This window comes from Adiantum capillus-veneris, chromosome 2 (assembly GCF_014529385.1).
Source record: "Adiantum capillus-veneris isolate H3 chromosome 2, ASM1452938v2, whole genome shotgun sequence".
Taxonomy (NCBI): domain Eukaryota; kingdom Viridiplantae; phylum Streptophyta; class Polypodiopsida; order Polypodiales; family Pteridaceae; genus Adiantum; species Adiantum capillus-veneris.
The window spans coordinates 180975460-180995419 of NC_140932.1; the positions used below are offsets into that span (position 1 = coordinate 180975460).

Below are 19960 nucleotides of genomic sequence, written 5' to 3' on the forward strand. Positions count from 1 at the left end.
TTCAATGCAATGAATGATTAACACGGGTTGTGCCCAAAGTTTTTCTTAGGACCCTCCCATTGATGATTCTCTCATTAAATGTTATGGTCGCACATTGGGGCACCGTTTTGTCATATTTTTGACCAGGTAGTATGCATGATGTGATCATCTCCTCTCTTGTTGAGAGAGCCCGCCTCGAAGTTAGTCCGAGATCTCCTATCGAGATCTCTGGCTTTCGTCCTAGTATGGACGCTCTCGTCATGAAGGAGTGCCTTGATGTGTTGTTTGCAATTCAACAGGCTGCCTTCACTAGAAGATTTGTTGTTTCTCCTATCTCAGGATGTGATTTGATTTTAGGCATGAAATGGTTTTGTGAACTGAACCCTCTCGTTGATGGGAGGCTAACACTTTAACTCTCAATGACAAAAGTGATTCTCCTACTGTCTTTCATGGAGAGGAGATTTTTCCTTCTCCATCTCTCATTTCTAATAGGCAGGACAAGATTGAAAGGATTCGGGATAAGGAGATTCTCTCTGTCTCTCTTTCTCCACAGCATGACACACAGGACTTGCATGATTATGAGAAGCATGATGATTTCGATGAAAAAGACAAGCCTGATGAATTGCATGAAGATGATGTGATTGTTCACAAGGATGATGTGTTAGTTAATGATGTTCCTAGCGAAGCTAACCTCGTTGAAGATTCGATCAATCACCAAGAATCGATCTTGGATTTCGGGTCCACAAATCCCCCCCAAGAAGATTCGATAGATCCCGAAGAAGCGATCTTGGCTCTCGAGCCTTGGTCCAAAGAACCATCACAGGAAGTATTATGTGTTCGCATGATTGATACGCACGCATTGTTCGAGTGTTTCATTCGTGAAGGTTTCCTGTATTTTAGTCAGCATCGTTATGTGATTCCTTTTCCTAGACATGACATATTGTATGTTGAGCACGTTTCTCTCATGGATGAACACGAACGTATGCAGATTGTTCATGGAAAGGTGAAAAGTTTGTATGTAAGGAAGTCGCATTCCATGTCTCTTCCTTGGCATGACACAGTTTTCGAAACAGCACATGATTGTATGAGTACCACACATGGGCATTTCCATTGTGATTTGCCACAATTGATTGATTTTGATCAAACGGAAAAGATTTGAGCGCATTGTTTGCATGTGTTTGATGAACGGTTTTTCACTGCGTCTCTAGATTCATCTACATTGCATACACAGTCTTTAGAGAAGACTATTTTTTTCCTTCACTTTACATGGAATGGGTATGTTCATGGTTTTGTGTTGGAGATGGTTTCAGGAATTTTCAGCCATGGAGATTCTTGAAGACGAAAGAAGCAGGACTCTAGACGAATTTGAAGCAAGAAAGGAGATTTAGAAGACTTTGTGTCTCTTTCGGCACGGCCCAAAGAAGCAAGCATTGCAGACCTTTATGAAGTTCAAGTACCACACGATCCACACAGCAGAGTGGGCCGGCGAAGAGTCCCTTCCAGGATTCCGGATGCTTTTGGCGATCTCCCTCGATGCCATACAATTCAGTACCAGTATCTCACTTTGAAAAGGAGGGGATGTCACATGACACATCCCAACCCTATGTGTCCGTGGACAAGCTACACCACAGCAGGGTTCAGTCAGTTCAGTCAAGTCTAGATTAGCAGTGATCTGGCACTTTTGTGAGTCTATTCATAGACCGTGCATGCCCAGTCACTTAGCATAGATGCATATCCTCGGTTGCACACAGCATGATCATCGGAATTCCCATCAGAATCCATTAGCATCAGTTAGGAAAATTTTCCAGTGCATTTAGCCTATTTTCCTATTTATTGGTATTTTCACTTATTATTTTTAAGTGACTTTCCAACAAAGTAGGTAGGAAATTTTTCTAAGTTAATATATAAGCAAACCCAAGTTAGCACTTTCTGGCAGAAGAGGCAGCAAGAGCTTCCTGCTCAACAGGCAACTTCTCAGTAGTACCCTCCTCAGCATCAGATACATCGCCATCACTCCCCCCTCCTTGGCGTTTTTCATAGCATCAGCTCGTCTTGAAGCTTCCCCCTTCTGGCGGCAGTTCCCCTTGCAGATCAGCCCTATCCTCGGTGTTTTCCCCCGACAAAATCACCTCAGCCTTCAGCATTTTTGTCACAACCTTGCAGCGTTTTACTAACGCTAGGCCTTTGCATCAAATTAGCCGATTTAACCCTTCCAGACCAACGTTTTTCAGCAGGTTTTCCTCAGCTTGGGCAGCATTTTCAACAGGTGCAATTCAGTATAAAAACGTAGCTTAGCAGACACAGACTTCAGCGTTTTTGTCTCTAGCATGACCCCCGACACAAACAATCATTTTCAGCCAGTAAAGCAACAAGAAAAATAGTCATTTTCAGCCTCGAAACAGCCACCGAATTCAGCCCATAGAAGATCACAGTTTCCAGCCACGAAGTCGTCGTCGTCGTCGTCGTCATCGGCATAGCCCCATTGCATCAGTCCATTGCATACGCATTGTAGACCTTTGTGCAATCAAAGTTAGACCACTCTCGCCGACGAGAGTGGGGCCTTCGGAGGAGGGTTTTACAACCTCTCGGTGTCGTATCTCTTCTCTCTCCTTCTCTAAGTCTCATTCACTTGCACACACAATATCCACTCACTTTATTCGTGACCACAACACTCTACAAGACGGAAAGATCTCTCTTTACCTAAAGAACTAAACGGAACCTTGAGCAATAAAGATCACTAATCTTGAGAAAATACAACATTCATTCCGCTGCACCTAACACTGGATGAAATGGGAATGCATCAGTATGGACGTTGTTAGAGGATTACCTTCTACAAGAGGTTATGACTCTGTTTTTGTGGTTGTTGATATGCTCACAAAAGTGGCTTATCTAATACCTGTAAAGACAACCTTTACTGCTTCGGATATTAGCCGGGTATTCATTAAGGAGATTTTTAGGTTACATGGTTTACCCAAGCGTATCGTCAGTGATAGAGATACCAAGTTTACATCAAAATTTTGGACTTCGCTTTTCCAATCTATTGGGTCACAATTAGCCTTCAGTACAACGTATCATCCGCAGACAGATGGGCAGACTGAAAGAGTTAATCAAGTTATTGAGGACATTCTCAGGGCCTATTGTTCGCAAGAGCCAAAGAAGTGGTTACAATATCTTCCTTTGGTAGAATATGCTTATAATTCTTCCGAACACAGAAGCATTGGAATGTCACCCTTTAAAGCTCTTTATGGACAGGACTGTTTAGCACCATTGAACTTCTCGAATCCAACCATCAGGATAGAAGCCTCTAGGAAGATGTTAGAAGATATGGAAGCTTAGACTAGAGCTTTTCGCCAAGACATTCGGGCAGCTCAGGATAGACAAAAAGCACCTTGCAGATAAGAACCGTTCGGAAAGAACTTTCAAAGAAGGAGAAAGGTTTTTCTGCGAGTCCGACCGAAGAAAATCAACTTATCACTAGGCAGATACAAGAAGCTAAGCCCAAGGTATTGTGGACCATTCGAGATCGTTAAGGTTGTGAGTGACCAGGCCTACAAGCTAAAGTTACCTACAAACTTGAAGGTTCATGATGTATTCCACGTCAGCTTACTCAAACCCTACATCCCTAATCCTGATCAACTTTTGGATTCAAATCAGATAGTCATGCCAGCACAAGGAGTTCTCGAGCTCCAACTGGACTATGTACTCGAAACAAGGGAAAGGAAGTTACGCAACAGAACAATCACGTAGCATCTAGTAAAGTGGAAGGATTACCCGGAAGAAGATGCAACTTGGAGGACGAACCAACGCTCATAAAAGATTACCCAAACACATTCTTGAAATGAGGACATCTCAAATTCTTCACGTTGGGGAGGTTATAAAGTCTCTGACCCCGAACAGAAAGAGCACCATTGTACCATGGAATGAACATAATGAAAAAAGTTACTATTTTTGATAGTTTTTCAAATTCTGACAGTGCCATGATGTTTAGAATTTTCTAAAGCTTCAAAATGTGAATTGAAATAATTTGTGTGAAATTTTTTCAAAAATAGTAAGTTTTTGGTCACCCGATCCGTTTAGTTTTGACTGTCTCGAAAAACTACACCCGTACCCCGAATTTGAAAAAAATACATTTTCGGACCTCGAGGGTTGCTAAATATGGCAGGTATTCGGACAGATACACCTTAGTTAGAACTTAGTATAGCAATTTACGACATTAAAATCCGACTCGTATGGCCCGTTTTAGCCTAAAACCAAAATTTCCTAAGATTGTGCGTGGAGGCACCGGGGGTCGAGGCTGTGTGGGAACAGGTCCCAGGCCACTCAGAGCTTGCTTTAGTAGCTAGGGGGCGCCCTCTCTTCTTTTGGGAGTTGTGGGAGAGTTTCCATGCTTGAGAGTGAGTGTGAGAGTCAGTTACACTAGCTAACTGGAAACTTGGTAGGCATGTAACTGGACTTGCCATGCATAAGTGGAGTAGCTCTCAGATGCAAATAGCAAGCCAGGTCGATTTTCAGCATGGAGAGGCCTATTAAGAGTGTGCTCACACACACACACACACACACACACACACACACACACACACACTTGCACACACACCTTGGGAGATGCTGCCGGCACACATAGTTTTTGGAGAAGAAGCAAAGGAGGGAAGTGCTACCCAATTTTCATCTTGAGAACTCCATTGGATAAGAAATTCGAGTAGATTTTTCAACCCCTAAACGGTAATATCGATTTAATTTATGTTTTGCTGCAAATCTCTCCATCATTCTCTTAATTCCTCAACTATTATGCTTAATCATAGCTATATTTCTTAATAGCTGCTCTCTAATTCTCCATATCATTATTCTATTACATAATCATCATCCAATAGTTAATTATGCAAGCCATTAATCTCTCCTAATCATAGATAAATGCATGATTAGTAAGAAGAAATCTCGCTAGTAATGATGTGGATTGTTTGGTCAATTTCATTCTATTACCACACAATATTGGAGTAACTAAGTTGGATTCAATTTATTCATAGATTAGGATGTAATTAAGGAATATTAATCCGTCATTAATCCACTAGGAAGGGAATATCCTCTCACCTATGCATATGATGATTTTACATTTCTCTACTTACTTTAGCAAGGTGATTAAGCATGTCTAATTCACCTCTCTAGTAATATAATTAGTAAAAATCTGAAATTCTTAATTACCTAAGCTAAGTATTTAAATTTTAGAGCCAGTTCCCATAGAACAAGTAAGGTGTTATCCCTAAAATTGCTATGTCTTAAAGAAAATCTAACCCCTCGTACAAGAGTGATTGTTCAGTGATTCTAATCTGTCATCTTGATTGTTATGGTACTCTCGGACATTAGTTCTTTTCTCCAAGTTGTCAATTAATTAGTGAGTATAAAATGACCCCGGTTAAGAGAACTCACTTCGGTGGTACCCACGACCGCGAGGCGGGAAGAAGCAACGTGAATGGTAAAGGAAAAGCTCCCATGGACGACCAAGTACCGGCCATCTCACGGGCCATTGACGAGGAAGTAGGAGGTAGGTCACATTTTCATTCAAGTTGTTCAATTTAACATTGCATATGATAGTTAGGAAAGAGCATATCCCTAACATGTAGGACAAATCCGACGGAAACCTCGGCATTTTAATTCAATTGTATATTAAAGTCTAAGTAGGAAAGAACGGTTCATGGATATACTGTTTGAAATAGGAAAGAATGTCTGCTAGGAAAAATTTAGCTCGGCATGTTCTATTTCCAATGTTGAACTAGTCGTGATCGCGTTGCTAGTAGGCTCGAACTCAACTCACTTTGTGATGAGAGATCGTCCGCTAGATGAACCCTGAACCACTTTGTTTGCTTCCACTATAGATCTAGTGGCCACCAGGTTTACCATCAGATCCGCCGTTTGAGACGGCGGGGTGGGGACCTCACAATATACTGCATATTCTAGTGGTATGGGACACTAGAATAGGTACTATATAGATGACGACATTCATAAATAACGTTGTTTGGTTTAATAATTTATTTATTCTTATTATGAGATGTTTCTAACACAAAATACTAATCACTATCTTTGACCAATATAGTTTGCAAATTCTTATCTTTGCAACTGGAGGATAGTGCTTCCCAACAAAGAGGTATGTAATGGAATTGATATTTTACTACTTATTGTAGCTGACATGTGGAAAAGACTTTACCAATCTAGGCCTATGTAAACGGATATATACTTCATGTACATTCTATTATTCAAGTTCTCTTTTATAAGCTTTGGCCATTTATGACCGGTCGGCCAGTTTGTACTCACTTTGACCATTCAAGAAGTCTATTAAGTAAATACATGCAAGAGAGAAATGGTCACTCTTGCACCGGGAGAGATTGCACTCAGTATCTGCATTATTCTTCATCTCTTCTCTCTCACCGTACTGGTGTGGCACTCCACTCTAAGAGGTGTGTTGTACGCACCCTCTTGCTCTCTTTCCCTCATTGTTCGTATATAGCAACGATTAGTGAGCATAGGTTATTCGTCAGGTATAGAGTTTTATCAATTATGGCTTGCATTATGTTGTTTTCTTGCTATTTTGCAGGGCCTTCCACGCCTTCGTTTGTAGCAAGTCTAGAGGTGCTCGAAGATCAAGACCACCGGGTAATAATCTGGTTTTTGATTTGTCAATGCCTATATATTAGGGTTTGACATAAGTTTGTTATTGAAATCTATTTGCGTTTTTTAAATCTATGTGCACTATTGTAGTCCAATTGCGTTATTTTACTTCGTTTGTTGAAGTCCTTTTGCTGCTAACACTAAGCGGTTAGCCCTAAGCGTATAACCTTCAACGATCTAAATACGAAGAAGTCCGTCCTGAGCGGTAAGCGATTAAATACCTAAGCGGTTACCTTTAAGCGGCGAGCCCTAGTAAACTGTTTGAATACCAATTAAACTTACACGACTAGCCCTAAATCGCTAAGTGACTAAATAACAAAACTAGACGAGCCGCGTGTAGGACTAAGCGGGTTCGGCTAAACAATTCAGTACATAAGCAACTAAGCGCTCTAATTAAGCAACGTCTAACCTTCATCGATCTAAATGCGAACCAATCCTAAGCGATGAAACCACTTATTACTTAAACGGTTAGTGTTAAAGGACTAAACCTAATTAATTGAATAGCCTACGATAAGTCTCAATTACAAAAATAGTAATATAATTTTTTAATTTCTAAATTTATTTATACAAAAATAATAAAAATAATTATAAAATAACATAAATCAAAATAAATCTTTCTTTTAATGATAAAATATCGTTATCTTTTTTAGTTGATGATGATTTTTAATTAATATTATTTACAAAATAACCAAAAAAATTGAATTAAAAAATGTGTGTATGCGTCATATATAGCGTGTTTATATTGCTTAATGTGCATTTTTATTTACTTGCGTGTATGTTTATGTCAATGTATGTGTGTATTTGTGTATGCAACAAAAAAGAATGTTAAAGCACTCACATGCGGCCTATAATTTGAGCAAGAAACAATTGGCAAAATGTTCTCAAACCTGCAACACACACACACACACACACACACACACTATGTTACACAAAACACGAAAGTAAACAAATCCACAAGGAAACTTGAAAAGAAGCTTACCTTGTTGATGGGGAGCAGCATACAAGTGAAAATCTCAACTCCAACAAATCGTGAGGCAGCAGATCTACAGAAAGTGAGGAGGAGGAGGGTAAGAGAGGAAGAGAAGAAAGGCGCAAAATACGCAAGAGAAACTTGCGGTTCTATTTTTGCAGGATTCACCGATGTAGATGTCAGTATGTGTATCGGTACAAGCGTCGGTATACGCACCGGTATAGACATCGACTTGCACATCGGTGTGCACTGTTTACACGTCAAAAATCTGAATTTTTTTTAATAAAAAAACCTTGATTTTCCTCCAGATTTATCTACACATATATCCGACGCCCGCCATTGTCGACGTCAATAATCTGACGTCAAAATTTAAGTGATCTCTTGTAGTGTGCTCAATATATCATTTATATCAATTAGTGCTGGATCAAATTGTTCCCTTTCAAAGGCCCTTGGTGCTTTCACACGGTCATGCTCAATAAGTGAAAATTGTATAATTGCATGTCCATTGTATTTGTACAAAGTATGGCCACTAGCTACAAATTGCTTTCTCTAAGGATGTATAGCTTTAGTGTATAGATTGATGCCTCTCAAGTCATGTTCAACAATTAATAGTTTTGACAAGATTTAATGTTATCACGGTCTAAAATGTCGAAGAATGATAGGCACACCATGCTTAGGTTGCAAGGTGAGGATACAAATAGGAGCATGTCTATACGAAGGAGAGAGATGAAATGTGAATTGTGAAAGGAGCATGCAAAGAACAATCTTAGCCTCCATCATTGCAAAGTTTTGTCCAACACAATTTCGAGGTCCAAAAGAGAAGGGCATAAAGGCCATTGGATTTTTGCAAGCTTTCACTACTCCCTCTGAAAAACGCTCCGGCTTGAACTCATCAGCATCCTCTCCCCATATGGTCTTGTCATGGTGGATTGCAAGCACAGGTACCCACACCGATAACCCCTTTGGAATTTCAAGATCTCCAACCTTTATACTTGAGAAAGCCTCTCTTGCAAGAAGTGTGGCAGGCGTGTAAAGTCGTAGGGACTCCAATAGAATCATACCTAACTGCACATAAAAATACACTATGTTAGAAACTTTCTTGACCTCTATTAAAAACTTTGAGAAGCTTTGAGATACTCTTTCTTGAACCTGATAACACTCACCTGCTTCAAACAAAGTAGATATGTCCTCCAACTTACAATCCCAGGTTATGTTTATACTCAATTAGCTCGATGAAACACAAGACTATTTTAGAAACACATTAGGTCATAACTTATAGGACCACAGCCATGTACTAGTACATGAGAAGAACTCTCTATGTATTTACTGTTATATATACAATATCAAATATCTATGACGTCCACTACTTTTTGTTTTCGAGCTTTCAAAAATAGATCTTGAGGTCTGTTGCATTTTTCTAGTGCTCTCCAAGAGGGAGGCTTTTTTCTAGTGCTCTCCACGGGGAGGCCCTTTCCAAATCCTCAAGGAAAACTTTATGCTGAAAGCTAAGAAGACTCTCTCTCTCTCTCTCTCTCTCTCGACATTTTCTCTCTCTCTCTCTCTCTCGAATCTCTCTCTTCTCTCTCTCTGCATTTTGATCTCTCTCTCTCTCTCTCTCTCTCTCTCTGAGAGAGAAGTTCGAGTTGAGAGAGAGAGAGAGAGAGGAGAGAGAGAGGAGAGAGAGCTCTCTCTCTCTCTCTCTGAGTGGTGTGTGTGTGTGTGTGTGTGTGTGTGTGTGTGTGAGACAATGCTTACCACTTTAAGCCTGCTAAGCATGTCGAAGTCGGGCATGTCGCCATGCTGGTGCAGGAAGAGCAGAGCCTCCTGGCGGGCACGATGCTGCCAAGTGGGGCTGGAGGCCAGGAGCATGAACGTCCATGTCAGCAACAGCCACGTCGTCTCGTGGCCGGTGAAGAAGAAAGTCTTGCATTCGTCCATTAGCTGCCGAGAGGTATACATCCGGCCCAGCTGCTGACGCTGACGACGCTGGCCGCGCAGTGGAGGCGCAGCTTCTAGCTTGGCCGCTTCCATCTCTGCCAGCATCAGCCCTAACAGGTCCTGCCCATAATAATCATTCTTCTGCTGCCCATCCTCATCATCAATATGTCCTGCCATGGCTTGCAGTGCTGCTGCCCGGCGACCCTCGATGATTTCCATGAACAGCGACTCCACCTCCTCCTTCAGCTTCCGTATCCTGCACATATAAAATATAGCATAGCATTCTCTATTCATCCAGACACACACACACACACACACACACACACACACACACACACACACACACACACTGTTTTGGAAAAACGGTTCATGCGAAAGATCAAAATAGGACAATTAAAGCATTCAAACCCCGACGTATATATTACAAGAAGTTTTGGACAATTTCCCACATTGTGATTTATCTCAACATCATGAGCTTCTCTAAGGCTGAAGGTGTGAGGGAGGCGCCGGATACTTAGCTAGGTATGATTGGGGCAAGGGACCACCGGTCCCTGTGCCGGTGGTCCCCTACCCCCACTCGTACCTAACTAGGTATGCGGTCCTCGTCACTATATGGAACGGTTCTAGGCCAGAGGGGATCTAGGGCTCAAATTTGAAGGCGCGAGACAGCTTTAATCTCCGCCGTCGGATCATAAAGTGAACTAGGGGTGAACTGGGGATGGGTGAACTAGGGGTGAACTGAGGGGTGAACTAGGGGCGGATAAGCTAGGGGTGGGTGAACTAGGGGTGCTTAAACTAGGTGTGATCATGTGTCATGTCAACATGGACATCGACACGCGCTAGCGTGGTGATAGAGCATTCGTGTGACAACCGAGACGTTCGAGGTTCGACCCACACCCCGCGAGGCAGGTGAACTAGGGGTGAACTAGGCGGGGGTGAACTAGGAGTGAACTTGGGGGCCATTTTTGCCCCGAGTTCACCCCTAGTTTACCCCTAGTTCACCCCCAGTTCACTGCGTGATCGACGGCCGAGATTAAAGCCACCTCACGTCCCCAAACTTGGGCCCTAGATCCCCTCTGGCCTAGAACCGTGCCATATAGTGACGAGGGTATGTATGCGGTGCCTCTTGAGCAAAAGCTCATGATGTTATGCATTGTATGAAAAACACTGAGAAAGACCGTTTTCCTACATGAGAAAATATTTAAATCTTCTTGTGATATAATTACGGAAGAACAACTCTCCTACTTCAGTTGTTTCCTAGCTGTGGGTATGACCAATTAGGGTATTAGGGGACAATGATTAGTTAAATGATGTATGACAACCTTCCCAAACCAAGGCACAAGAAGATTCATAAATTTTCATATGTAGGAAAACGGAGTCTTTTACAATGTTTTTCATACAATGCACAACGTCATGAGCTTCTGCTTGAGAGGCACTGCATACCTAGCTAGGTACGATTGGGGGTAGGGAGGTCGGGACCCCCCCCCCCCCCCAACCACCCAACCCCCCCCCATCCCCCCCCACACGCCAAGCCCTGTCAATGTATTGAGGTATGAGTCTCGATCCCTCACCAAAGTCATGATGTTGAGGTAAGTCACATTGTAGGAATTCTTGTGAGGGTCACACGCCCCAAATCTCTAGTGCCATCGCCTAGACATTTACTGGCCATCATGGATGTAATTGAAGCTCACTAATTTATCTAGTTGTAGTTGAAACTTATTAATTGATCGCTCACAAAATACTACTAGGACGTTCTCAAATTTATTAGGAAGCAAAGATATAACATTTTTTTAGCTTCTAGTCCACAAACAGAAAAGGCTTATGTGAAGCTAAACTGAGTTTAATTGGAGTCAAGGCATCATGTACAACGTGTACAATGAGGGTGCCAAGTTGCAGAGTTCAATCTACATTAGAGACAAGACTACAATGTTTTACTAGATGCCTTTGCCTCTTTGTACAGAGGCATTTTCATGTTTGATTGTAGTCAGAAGCATCATGTGCAATGTTGAATGTGTAAGTTGCAGCATTCAATCCACATCGAAGCAGTGTTCGGGAAAAATCATTTTTCCAAACATACAAATTTCCTTTCCTTGAGTTTGCCAAGATGAAGTTTTAGAAAATTAGTGGTATTTTTTGGGGTTTTACACTATTTTTCTCTATTTTGGGCCAGAATTTTTCCTTTTCCCCTTGCCATCAACCGGCATTATTGAAATTGAAAACGGCACGATATTAAGCTGAGACACATTTTTCCCGAACATTGCATCGAGGCATTATAGATCAATGCTTTTTTATGCTAATTGGTGGACAATTAGTTTTTCAACCATGCACAAGCATAAGCATGCGAAAAAATTTAACGGCATTAAATAGGTTAATACTCTGAGTTTGACAACTCTAGAGGAGATAGAGTATTTTAATTGCCCAAGCACATGAGGCACCCTACCAACTAAATCTATCAAATCACATACATTAGACCTTGGCCATCAGAAAATCTTTGCTTGGGAATTTTATTCTAATGTATTTATTATTTTTACTATATTCATTCACATGTATTTACTATTTTTAGTGTGTTTACAACATTTCAAATCTCTGAAAACTTAAATCCACAAATTAATTATATATTAGTGCAAGTTTTTTATTTTGGTATAGAACATAACACAAATTAATAATTATGTGAGGATATCTTTACAAGTTTTAGGAAACAACCTCACCCCTAAGTGGGTTTGTGGTTATATTCAAACACTCTCCAAATTACATTACATTAAATGCAGTTATGAAAGCTATTGTGCATAAATGATTAATTTGCACAAAAATCAAAGAGTACATTCAAGCTAGCATGTTTATTGTCATGCCGTTAGCACTAAGTAACACCCACATTTATTAAGGAGCGGTAAAGGGATCCACAATGGGGAAGTTCACGCACGAAAGCCAAGGTGATTGCAACCACACAAACTATTTAAAATCTAAACTCGGACACGAATTAAACCTCAAAAACCTGGGTAGCTTGCGTTAACTCACAATATAACCTCATAAAAACGTGAGGGGTTACACAACGTGCACGCGGGTGAGTTGGTCAGCCTTGTGACACAAAACCCGATGCGCGAGGTCATGGTTCAAATTTGGGTCGTGAGAGGGTAGTGGAGTTTCCATGCCGCCTTGATTTTTGCGCTCGCCAGGTTTAGTGTGCCTCGAGGTCGTCCTTCACTTTCCGCTTGTCGATCCCTTAAACCCCCCTAATAAATGCACGGTCCCACTTAGTGTCAAGGTTGTCCACTTGAGTCTTGAGCCAATTCAGTATACTAGGTAAGGAAACTACAATGATGTATCATGTATTGCAAGAACATACTGGGTCTACCCGAGCGTTCATTAATTAATTATACGCTCAGATCCCTACTCCCACTCTTCTCAAACTAAAGCCACAGTTTCCGCCTCCGAATTTGCGTCGGTTCCCATGCACGACTTCTCCTGCTTCGCTAGTGCCACTCTTGTTCCCGTCCCAGATAGAAACCTAATTATCAACCTACTCTTAAGACTTTCTCACCCTAGTATCTGCAAAATTTAGTTAGGTTTTTCAAATTCTATAAAAACTTGGTAAGGTCCATGCACTCTAGCAATAGGTCCAAAAAGGGAGCTTGTTTTACATCCCAATAGAGGGAAGCTGATCCCATGGCTTCCCTCTCGCATCCACACCCATACACGTGAACTTGGAAAGGGTGTCCATGGTGCTCGCTTCCTTATCTTACTTGAAGGCAAATTGCATAGACATGACATTTGCTTCAAGTTAAAGAAGAAGATGATGCCCTGCTGTCACCATGCTTGCACTCAACTCAACAATCATCAATGTGGAGTCATGACGTTACAAGAGAGAGTGAGCAACCTCCATCGCACCAATAGTATCGCCAATCCCTAAGGACTAAAGCATATGTGGACATTATATACAAAACATTTTAGTATCGAATGATACGAATACTCTTGTGCATCAAGACATTTAGACCATGAAAGACAAAAATTTTCTCTTAGATATGGTCATACGGGACTAAAGCATATGTGGGCATTATCATACAAAAATTTAGTATCCAATGATACGAATACTCTTGTGCATAAAAGACATTCAAGACCATGAAAGACCAAGAATCTTCTCTTAGATATGGTCATACTCCTATAGTTTTAGAGACAGATAATTTGGTGATGTTCCATACAAACTTTTAATAATAATAACTTTGGACATTAACCCAAATAGTCATGTGAATGAATTGTATATGGGAGTAGAATATCATAATGTTGGCTTGAAAGTTTTTTAAAGAATTCCAAACGCACTCTCTTTTTACATGTGTCAAAGTATATGTTGTGTCTATAGAGAATCTATTGTTAAGTGAAACCGCAAGACCATACAAAGCTTCTATCCAAGTTCATCCCAAGAAAGCACTTGATAGCTATTCCATAAATATTTTTCTTCAACAAGAATATAACGTCCTGGAGGGGGGGTTTTATGTAATCATGTTAATGTATAATGTGAGTTCGAAAGGAGGGGCTTTGAAATGCAAAAAATTCATAATTTAACAGAGATACATTAAAATAATGGGTTTTTATTCAATTTGAAAAACAAAATCTAAAATAAAAAATCATTTTATTCATTCAAACATATTAAAAGAGAGATTATTTTAATACCCCATGAATGCACATTATATAGGGGGTATTGAATGATGAACCTCCGGAGATAATGTCATAGCCACATTAGAGCTAGGTGTAGACATACCAAATGTAAGTATGCTTTTAAGGTGACTTCGATTCACCAAGGGATCTAGGAAAGGGTGAGACAAAGGAGACAATGGAGATGGCCTAGTTTAATTAAGCATTAGGTATGAAGGCTACCTTGTAAATTCTCTCAACATAAAAATCACTCCTTAAATTAACCTATATCACATATGTTCAAGAGATTATTAATACCTTTGAATCATGCTTAATTTACATGATGGGTGCACTCTTTCAAGAAACCTTACCCAATTTATACATACACAAATAAAATAGATACAATCCTTTCCCATTAACCCACTTGATCTAGTACAAATTTGTGGAAATGATACCCTGATATTAAAGCTCTACATGATGAAAAACAACTATATCTTATAGAGTCTTCCTCTTTCACAAAGATTACAATGAAGTCATAGCTTGATAATTTAAGGCTTACCCAAAGATAACTTTTAAGGTATATTCTATCTTCAAAATTTAATTAATAAATATATCTATTCACCCATTTTAAATAATTACAAGTCCTAAAAAGTATCGTATAAAAATACCAATTTTCAATTTTGATTCTTATCTGATATAAAGGGGAGATCAGATTGAATCTTTCATGGATGCTTTGATTCTAGAATAGTAACTTATAAATTGCATGGTGTACAATGAACAATTAGAAGCACTAAGATGACTAAAAAAGCCACAATTCATAGTATCGAAGATAACTACAATTTGCATTCATAGTCATAGGAATCATGTGGTTGAATTAGCTTGGAATGGTAGTTTATCAAACCAAAAAAAGAAACATATCTCAAAAAATGCAAAATAACGTAGCATGGAAACTTAGGAAAAAATAAACTCTTACTAAAATAAAATTTTCTTATCATTAACTTGAAAATAGAAAAGGTAAAAAATTTTGAAATGTACAGTGCTTAAAATCCAAGAAAATTAATTACTTTAAAATACTACAAGCAAGTCAACTTGACGATCTCAATTGTGGGAGAAAAAAGAGAATCAAATGTCAAGTTTATTTATGCTTTAACTTTGTTTAAGAGCAATAGTGAAACCGTTTTGATAGAGCCACATGTCATTCAAAAATTTAATTTTCCTAGATTCAATTTTTGTTTCTAGCGTGTTTACTTCATTCACATTTTCTTTAGTATTCAATAACTTATCATTTATTTATTTGATGGTTCATGAGTCAAAATTTGTAAGGAAATTGTACAAGAAATGATGCAGACATTAAGAATAAGTATAGATTATCATGAAAAATATTGTTCATTTTTCAGCACACATAATTGTTCCACTCAACATTTATGTTCAAAGAATTTAACCTTCATAATTAATAGGAGCTATATATGGGTGAAAGTGTGGTTTGGTGGTAAAAAAGAAGGACCTATTTTACTTATACCAATGAAAAAGTGGGGACCGGTAAAATTTTTGTAGTTTAGGTCAAAACTTTTCGGACCTTATGTTTTTAGATTCTTCTTTTGTAGACCTATCCACTGATATATATTATGATAGGTAGTTTTTCATGTGACATGTAGAAATTGTAACTCATAGATTTGTCAAGGGTGCTGTCAAGGACAATCCTTTTTGTACCACCAAAGCATGCTTTTAGTCATATCCGAGAATATCTAGGGTTTTGAAATAAAAAGCTCAAAGAATTTTCTAAGAGGTATAGGCTTGATATGTCACTTGGTGAAAGATATTAGTAGGTGATAAGATCTATATATCCTAGAATATCTTTACCTCATACTATAGCTTTATAGGAAAATTTCTAAAATTGCACTAGAAGCCACACAATATAATGACATTTAAACATTTTATTATTGGTTTAATTATCTTATGCATCCTTCATGATGAAATTTTTGTGTTATTGAGTCACATTGTTGACTATAAATTGTCTAAAGAACTTTCAAATTACTTAATTGTTGCTAATATGATTTTGGAAAATCAAGATTGTATGCGAACCCTATGCAAGAAGAGATGGTATATCCACAAAATCACAAACATGGTGACAATCTAAAGATATTTTTTAAAAAATACTACATATACTACATTACAAATATTTGAGAATCAATTTAGAATTTCTATATAATGTATACCAATATCAACCCCAAGATAGGGTTAGAACAAGTGTCTTACTTCCATTGTTGATGGCATATAGAATCTAATGGATACTTATAACAAAATTTATACAAACACATACATAGAATGTTTTGAAACAATAAATTATCTTTATATTTCCTTAAATCTTTCAAGCTATTGGTCGTAGTAATGCGGTCTTGTTTGTGTAAAGGAAGTTTGTTTGTTTATATCTCTACTGCATGCTTTTATGGTCATATTAAACAAAGGAGTAATCTATAACCACAAGTCGTGGTTTTGATACAACCAATGGTACCAATGTCAAAAAGTTTGTTTACCTTTTAGGGCCTGGTGAATTTGTTTTGGTATTTATGCTATAGCTCTAGTTAATTTTGTCAATGAAACCAAAATATTGTATGTACTTCCTTAAGATCTTCATGTTCCATTTAACTGTATATACTACATAGCACCCCTACCCTCCCCATATTTTCCAATTTTGGTGAGAAAGTAGTATATTCTAAATCTCTTGTTATCTAGAAAAAACCTTTTTGTCATGAAATATTGTTAAGAGCTCGAGGGGTTGGGGGGGGGGGGGGGGGGGGGGTGGGGGGTTGTCACTATGTATGAAATGTGTATGCCATGTGCGTTCAAAGACTATTTTTAAAACTTGTTATCTATATATTGTTGATAAATAAAATACATTCTTTATTTATTCATCTTTAAGTAAAATTTTCAATTCTATTTTATGATACCCTTTTGTATATGAAATTATGAGAAAATATAAATTTAATAATCCCTTTCGCTACACTCACATGATAGTCACATGACTATTAAGTGACCTCCCCATGATTGAGAAGATGGTTATTTCCTACCAAAATTTGTGAGAGACTTCAACCTATTTCTAACACATACTAGAATAAATAAATAAAAGCTTTTTATTTTAACTCTTAATGTTTTGATGTTATTATAGACAAGAAAGTATGGTATTGAAATCTACTAAACAAAATAACTAACCTTTGAAGATTCGAGCCAAATCTGGAAGAAGAATGTATGGAAAGTTTTTGAAGCGCACTTAGTTTCAAGAATATAAGCTTTCCTTTCTGGTGGCTGCTACTAAACTCCGTTTTTGCAATTATGTCTCCTGCTAATTGACTCATATGTTCACTTATTTCTATTTCCACTCGTTCTTCTTTGGATTCACAAAGCATTTTATTCCAAAGCTTAACCACTTCCAAAGTACATTCCACTATGTGCTCCAACTGGTGCTGGAAAAGACATAAAAGAAAAATAAAATTGCTTAAATTTAATCTCAAAATATCGCTCAAATTTACAAAAGATAAAATTTCTTAAGCAACCTCATTTCACTTTCCAACCTACTAGATAAGGAAATTGATGACGATTTCTATACATTTCAAAGTTACCTACTAGAGCTATAAAAATGAACATTACACTCATAAGAATTGGAAGATAGTCAACCTTAGCACTTCGTGAAAACATCTACAATGAAACATGCTAAATCCTTATTACAAATACTCTTTCCCATTATATTAAAGAAAACATTACTTTGATCTACAATATTGGGCAAGAAGTTATGGGTTTTTCTTAAATGCATCATATTGAGCACACCATATAAACAAACTAGTGGAATGATCTCATGTTTAGTCACTACATAGATGAACGATTTTAAGAACATAATACCATTAAACTGCAGTATAATTTTTTTTTAATATATAAAATCATGCTTAGTCACTACATTGATGAACGATTTTAACAACATAATATCATTAGTTGCAGTAGAAAACTTCTTAAAACTTCTTAAACAAATTAGTGGAATGATCTCATATCGTGTCACTACATAGATGAACCATTTTAAGAACACAATATCATTAAGTTGTTGTAGAAAACTTCTTAAATTTTATCCAAATTATATATAGACACCAATCCTTGATGCATTTGACATTCTTAGTCATTGCACTCTTGTCAATAATAAATGTTGAAATCAAATACTCATGTCACATACATAGTGACATTTGTGGGCCCCTATGGCACAATTTATACTAGAGTCCCAACAAGAATTAATTTTATTTCAGTTAAGGAGTAGATAGTAGACAAGGGTAATGAAAACAATCAAGAAAATCAAGGTAAGATGGTAGATAAATACAATAAAACATGAAGGTGTATCAACATCCATAGATATTTACAACTAAAATAAAGAAAACAGTGAGGTGAAAGAAGTAGCCAAAGAGGGGTGTTTTTGGTCATATATTAGTGAGAATGCATTCATTGATATATTTTAATACTATTCAAAGTACATCTAAAATATGCACTCTCACACACATGTGCATGCAAACATAAAGCATGTATGTGCACATGCATTCACTCATTTGAGAAAAATAAGCACATATCTAAGCAGCTTGCACACATGTACACACATGAAAGCATACACATTCATTAGATGCACATACATGAGACAAAAAAATTCATAAAAGACATGCACAAACATAATCAACACCTAAAACATTTATGTACAACATGCAGAAACATGCACTGCAAGCACATTCTTGTGTGAAAATTGTCACACACACTCAAACATGCATACACACAAGAAATCTACACAGTAAACATGTATACAGATATTCATACACTCACCTAAAGAACAAAAATATTCACATCCAACGAAGACACACATTAATGTAATGAAATGTAATCATACATTTACCATATACTTACACACACCAAGGACACACATACATATTTATATGCACACAAAAAATCCAAAAAAGAAATTTATTGACATGTACATATAACAAGCACACACAAACATGCACAAGCATGAGAAAAAGAGGGGACTTAAAAGAAGAGGGAGGAAGCAGTGGTACACATGGGACTCACATACACTATGCGTGTGTGTGTGTGTGTGTGTGTGTGAGAGAGAGAGAGAGAGAGAGAGAGAGAGAGAGAGAGAGAGAGAGAGAGAGAGAGAGAGAGAGAGAGAGAGAGGAAGGAGATAACTGGGAGAGGGAGAGCGATAGGGAGTTAAAGGGGTAGATGAAGTTATAGATAGCACTAGGTAGAGAACAAGAGGTAAATATAAACATAGAGAAATAGAGAATGACAATTAGATTGAGATAGAGATAAAGGGTAAGCACAACATAGAGTTCGAGGAAGAGAGGGAGAGAGCAAAAGACAAAGATGGAATGAAATAAATAGAGGAGAGAAAGATAGAGATGGGGTGCCAGATAGAAAGAGGTGTAACAAGGAGATCAATTGAGAGGGAGAGAGATAGGGTAAGAAGTAGATAGAGAGGAACATAAATACATACAAGGAAAAAGCAAGATATATATATATATATATATATATATATATATATATATATATATATATATATATATATATATATATATATATATATATATATATATATATATTTATATAGAGAGAGAGAGAGAGAGAGAGAGAGAGAGAGAGAGAGAGAGAGAGAGAGAGAGAGAGAGAGTATATGTGTGTAGAAGGTGGGGGAACTAACTTTAGAGATAACTTGCACAAGGGTTTATCTAGACAAGTTATCTAAAAAATTATCGATAGTTTACTAGA

At 38.0% G+C, this 19960-nt stretch overlaps 1 protein-coding gene across 1 annotated transcript; it reads right to left on the reverse strand.

The window, feature by feature from the left end:
- Window positions 1–8075: 8075 nt before the first annotated feature.
- LOC147464186 (cytokinin hydroxylase-like) lies at window positions 8076–9808 on the reverse strand. Its single transcript, XM_086482759.1, has 2 exons — window positions 9362–9808; window positions 8076–8671 (listed from the first exon to the last, which is right to left on the reverse strand). Exons 1-2 carry the CDS (start codon window positions 9806–9808, stop codon window positions 8240–8242), a joined length of 879 nt encoding a protein of 292 aa, XP_086338885.1. The 3' UTR covers window positions 8076–8239.
- Between the last annotated feature and the right edge of the window lie 10152 nt (window positions 9809–19960).

Bases quoted from the DNA above. Each gene is read 5' to 3' on its own strand.
- LOC147464186 (XM_086482759.1), bottom strand. From the start codon at position 9,808: ATGTGCAGGATACGGAAGCTGAAGGAGGAGGTGGAGTCGCTGTTCATG. The intron at 8,672-9,361 runs GTAAGCATTGTC...TTTTATGTGCAG, and splicing joins TGCTTAGCAGGCTTAAAGTG to TTAGGTATGATTCTATTGGA.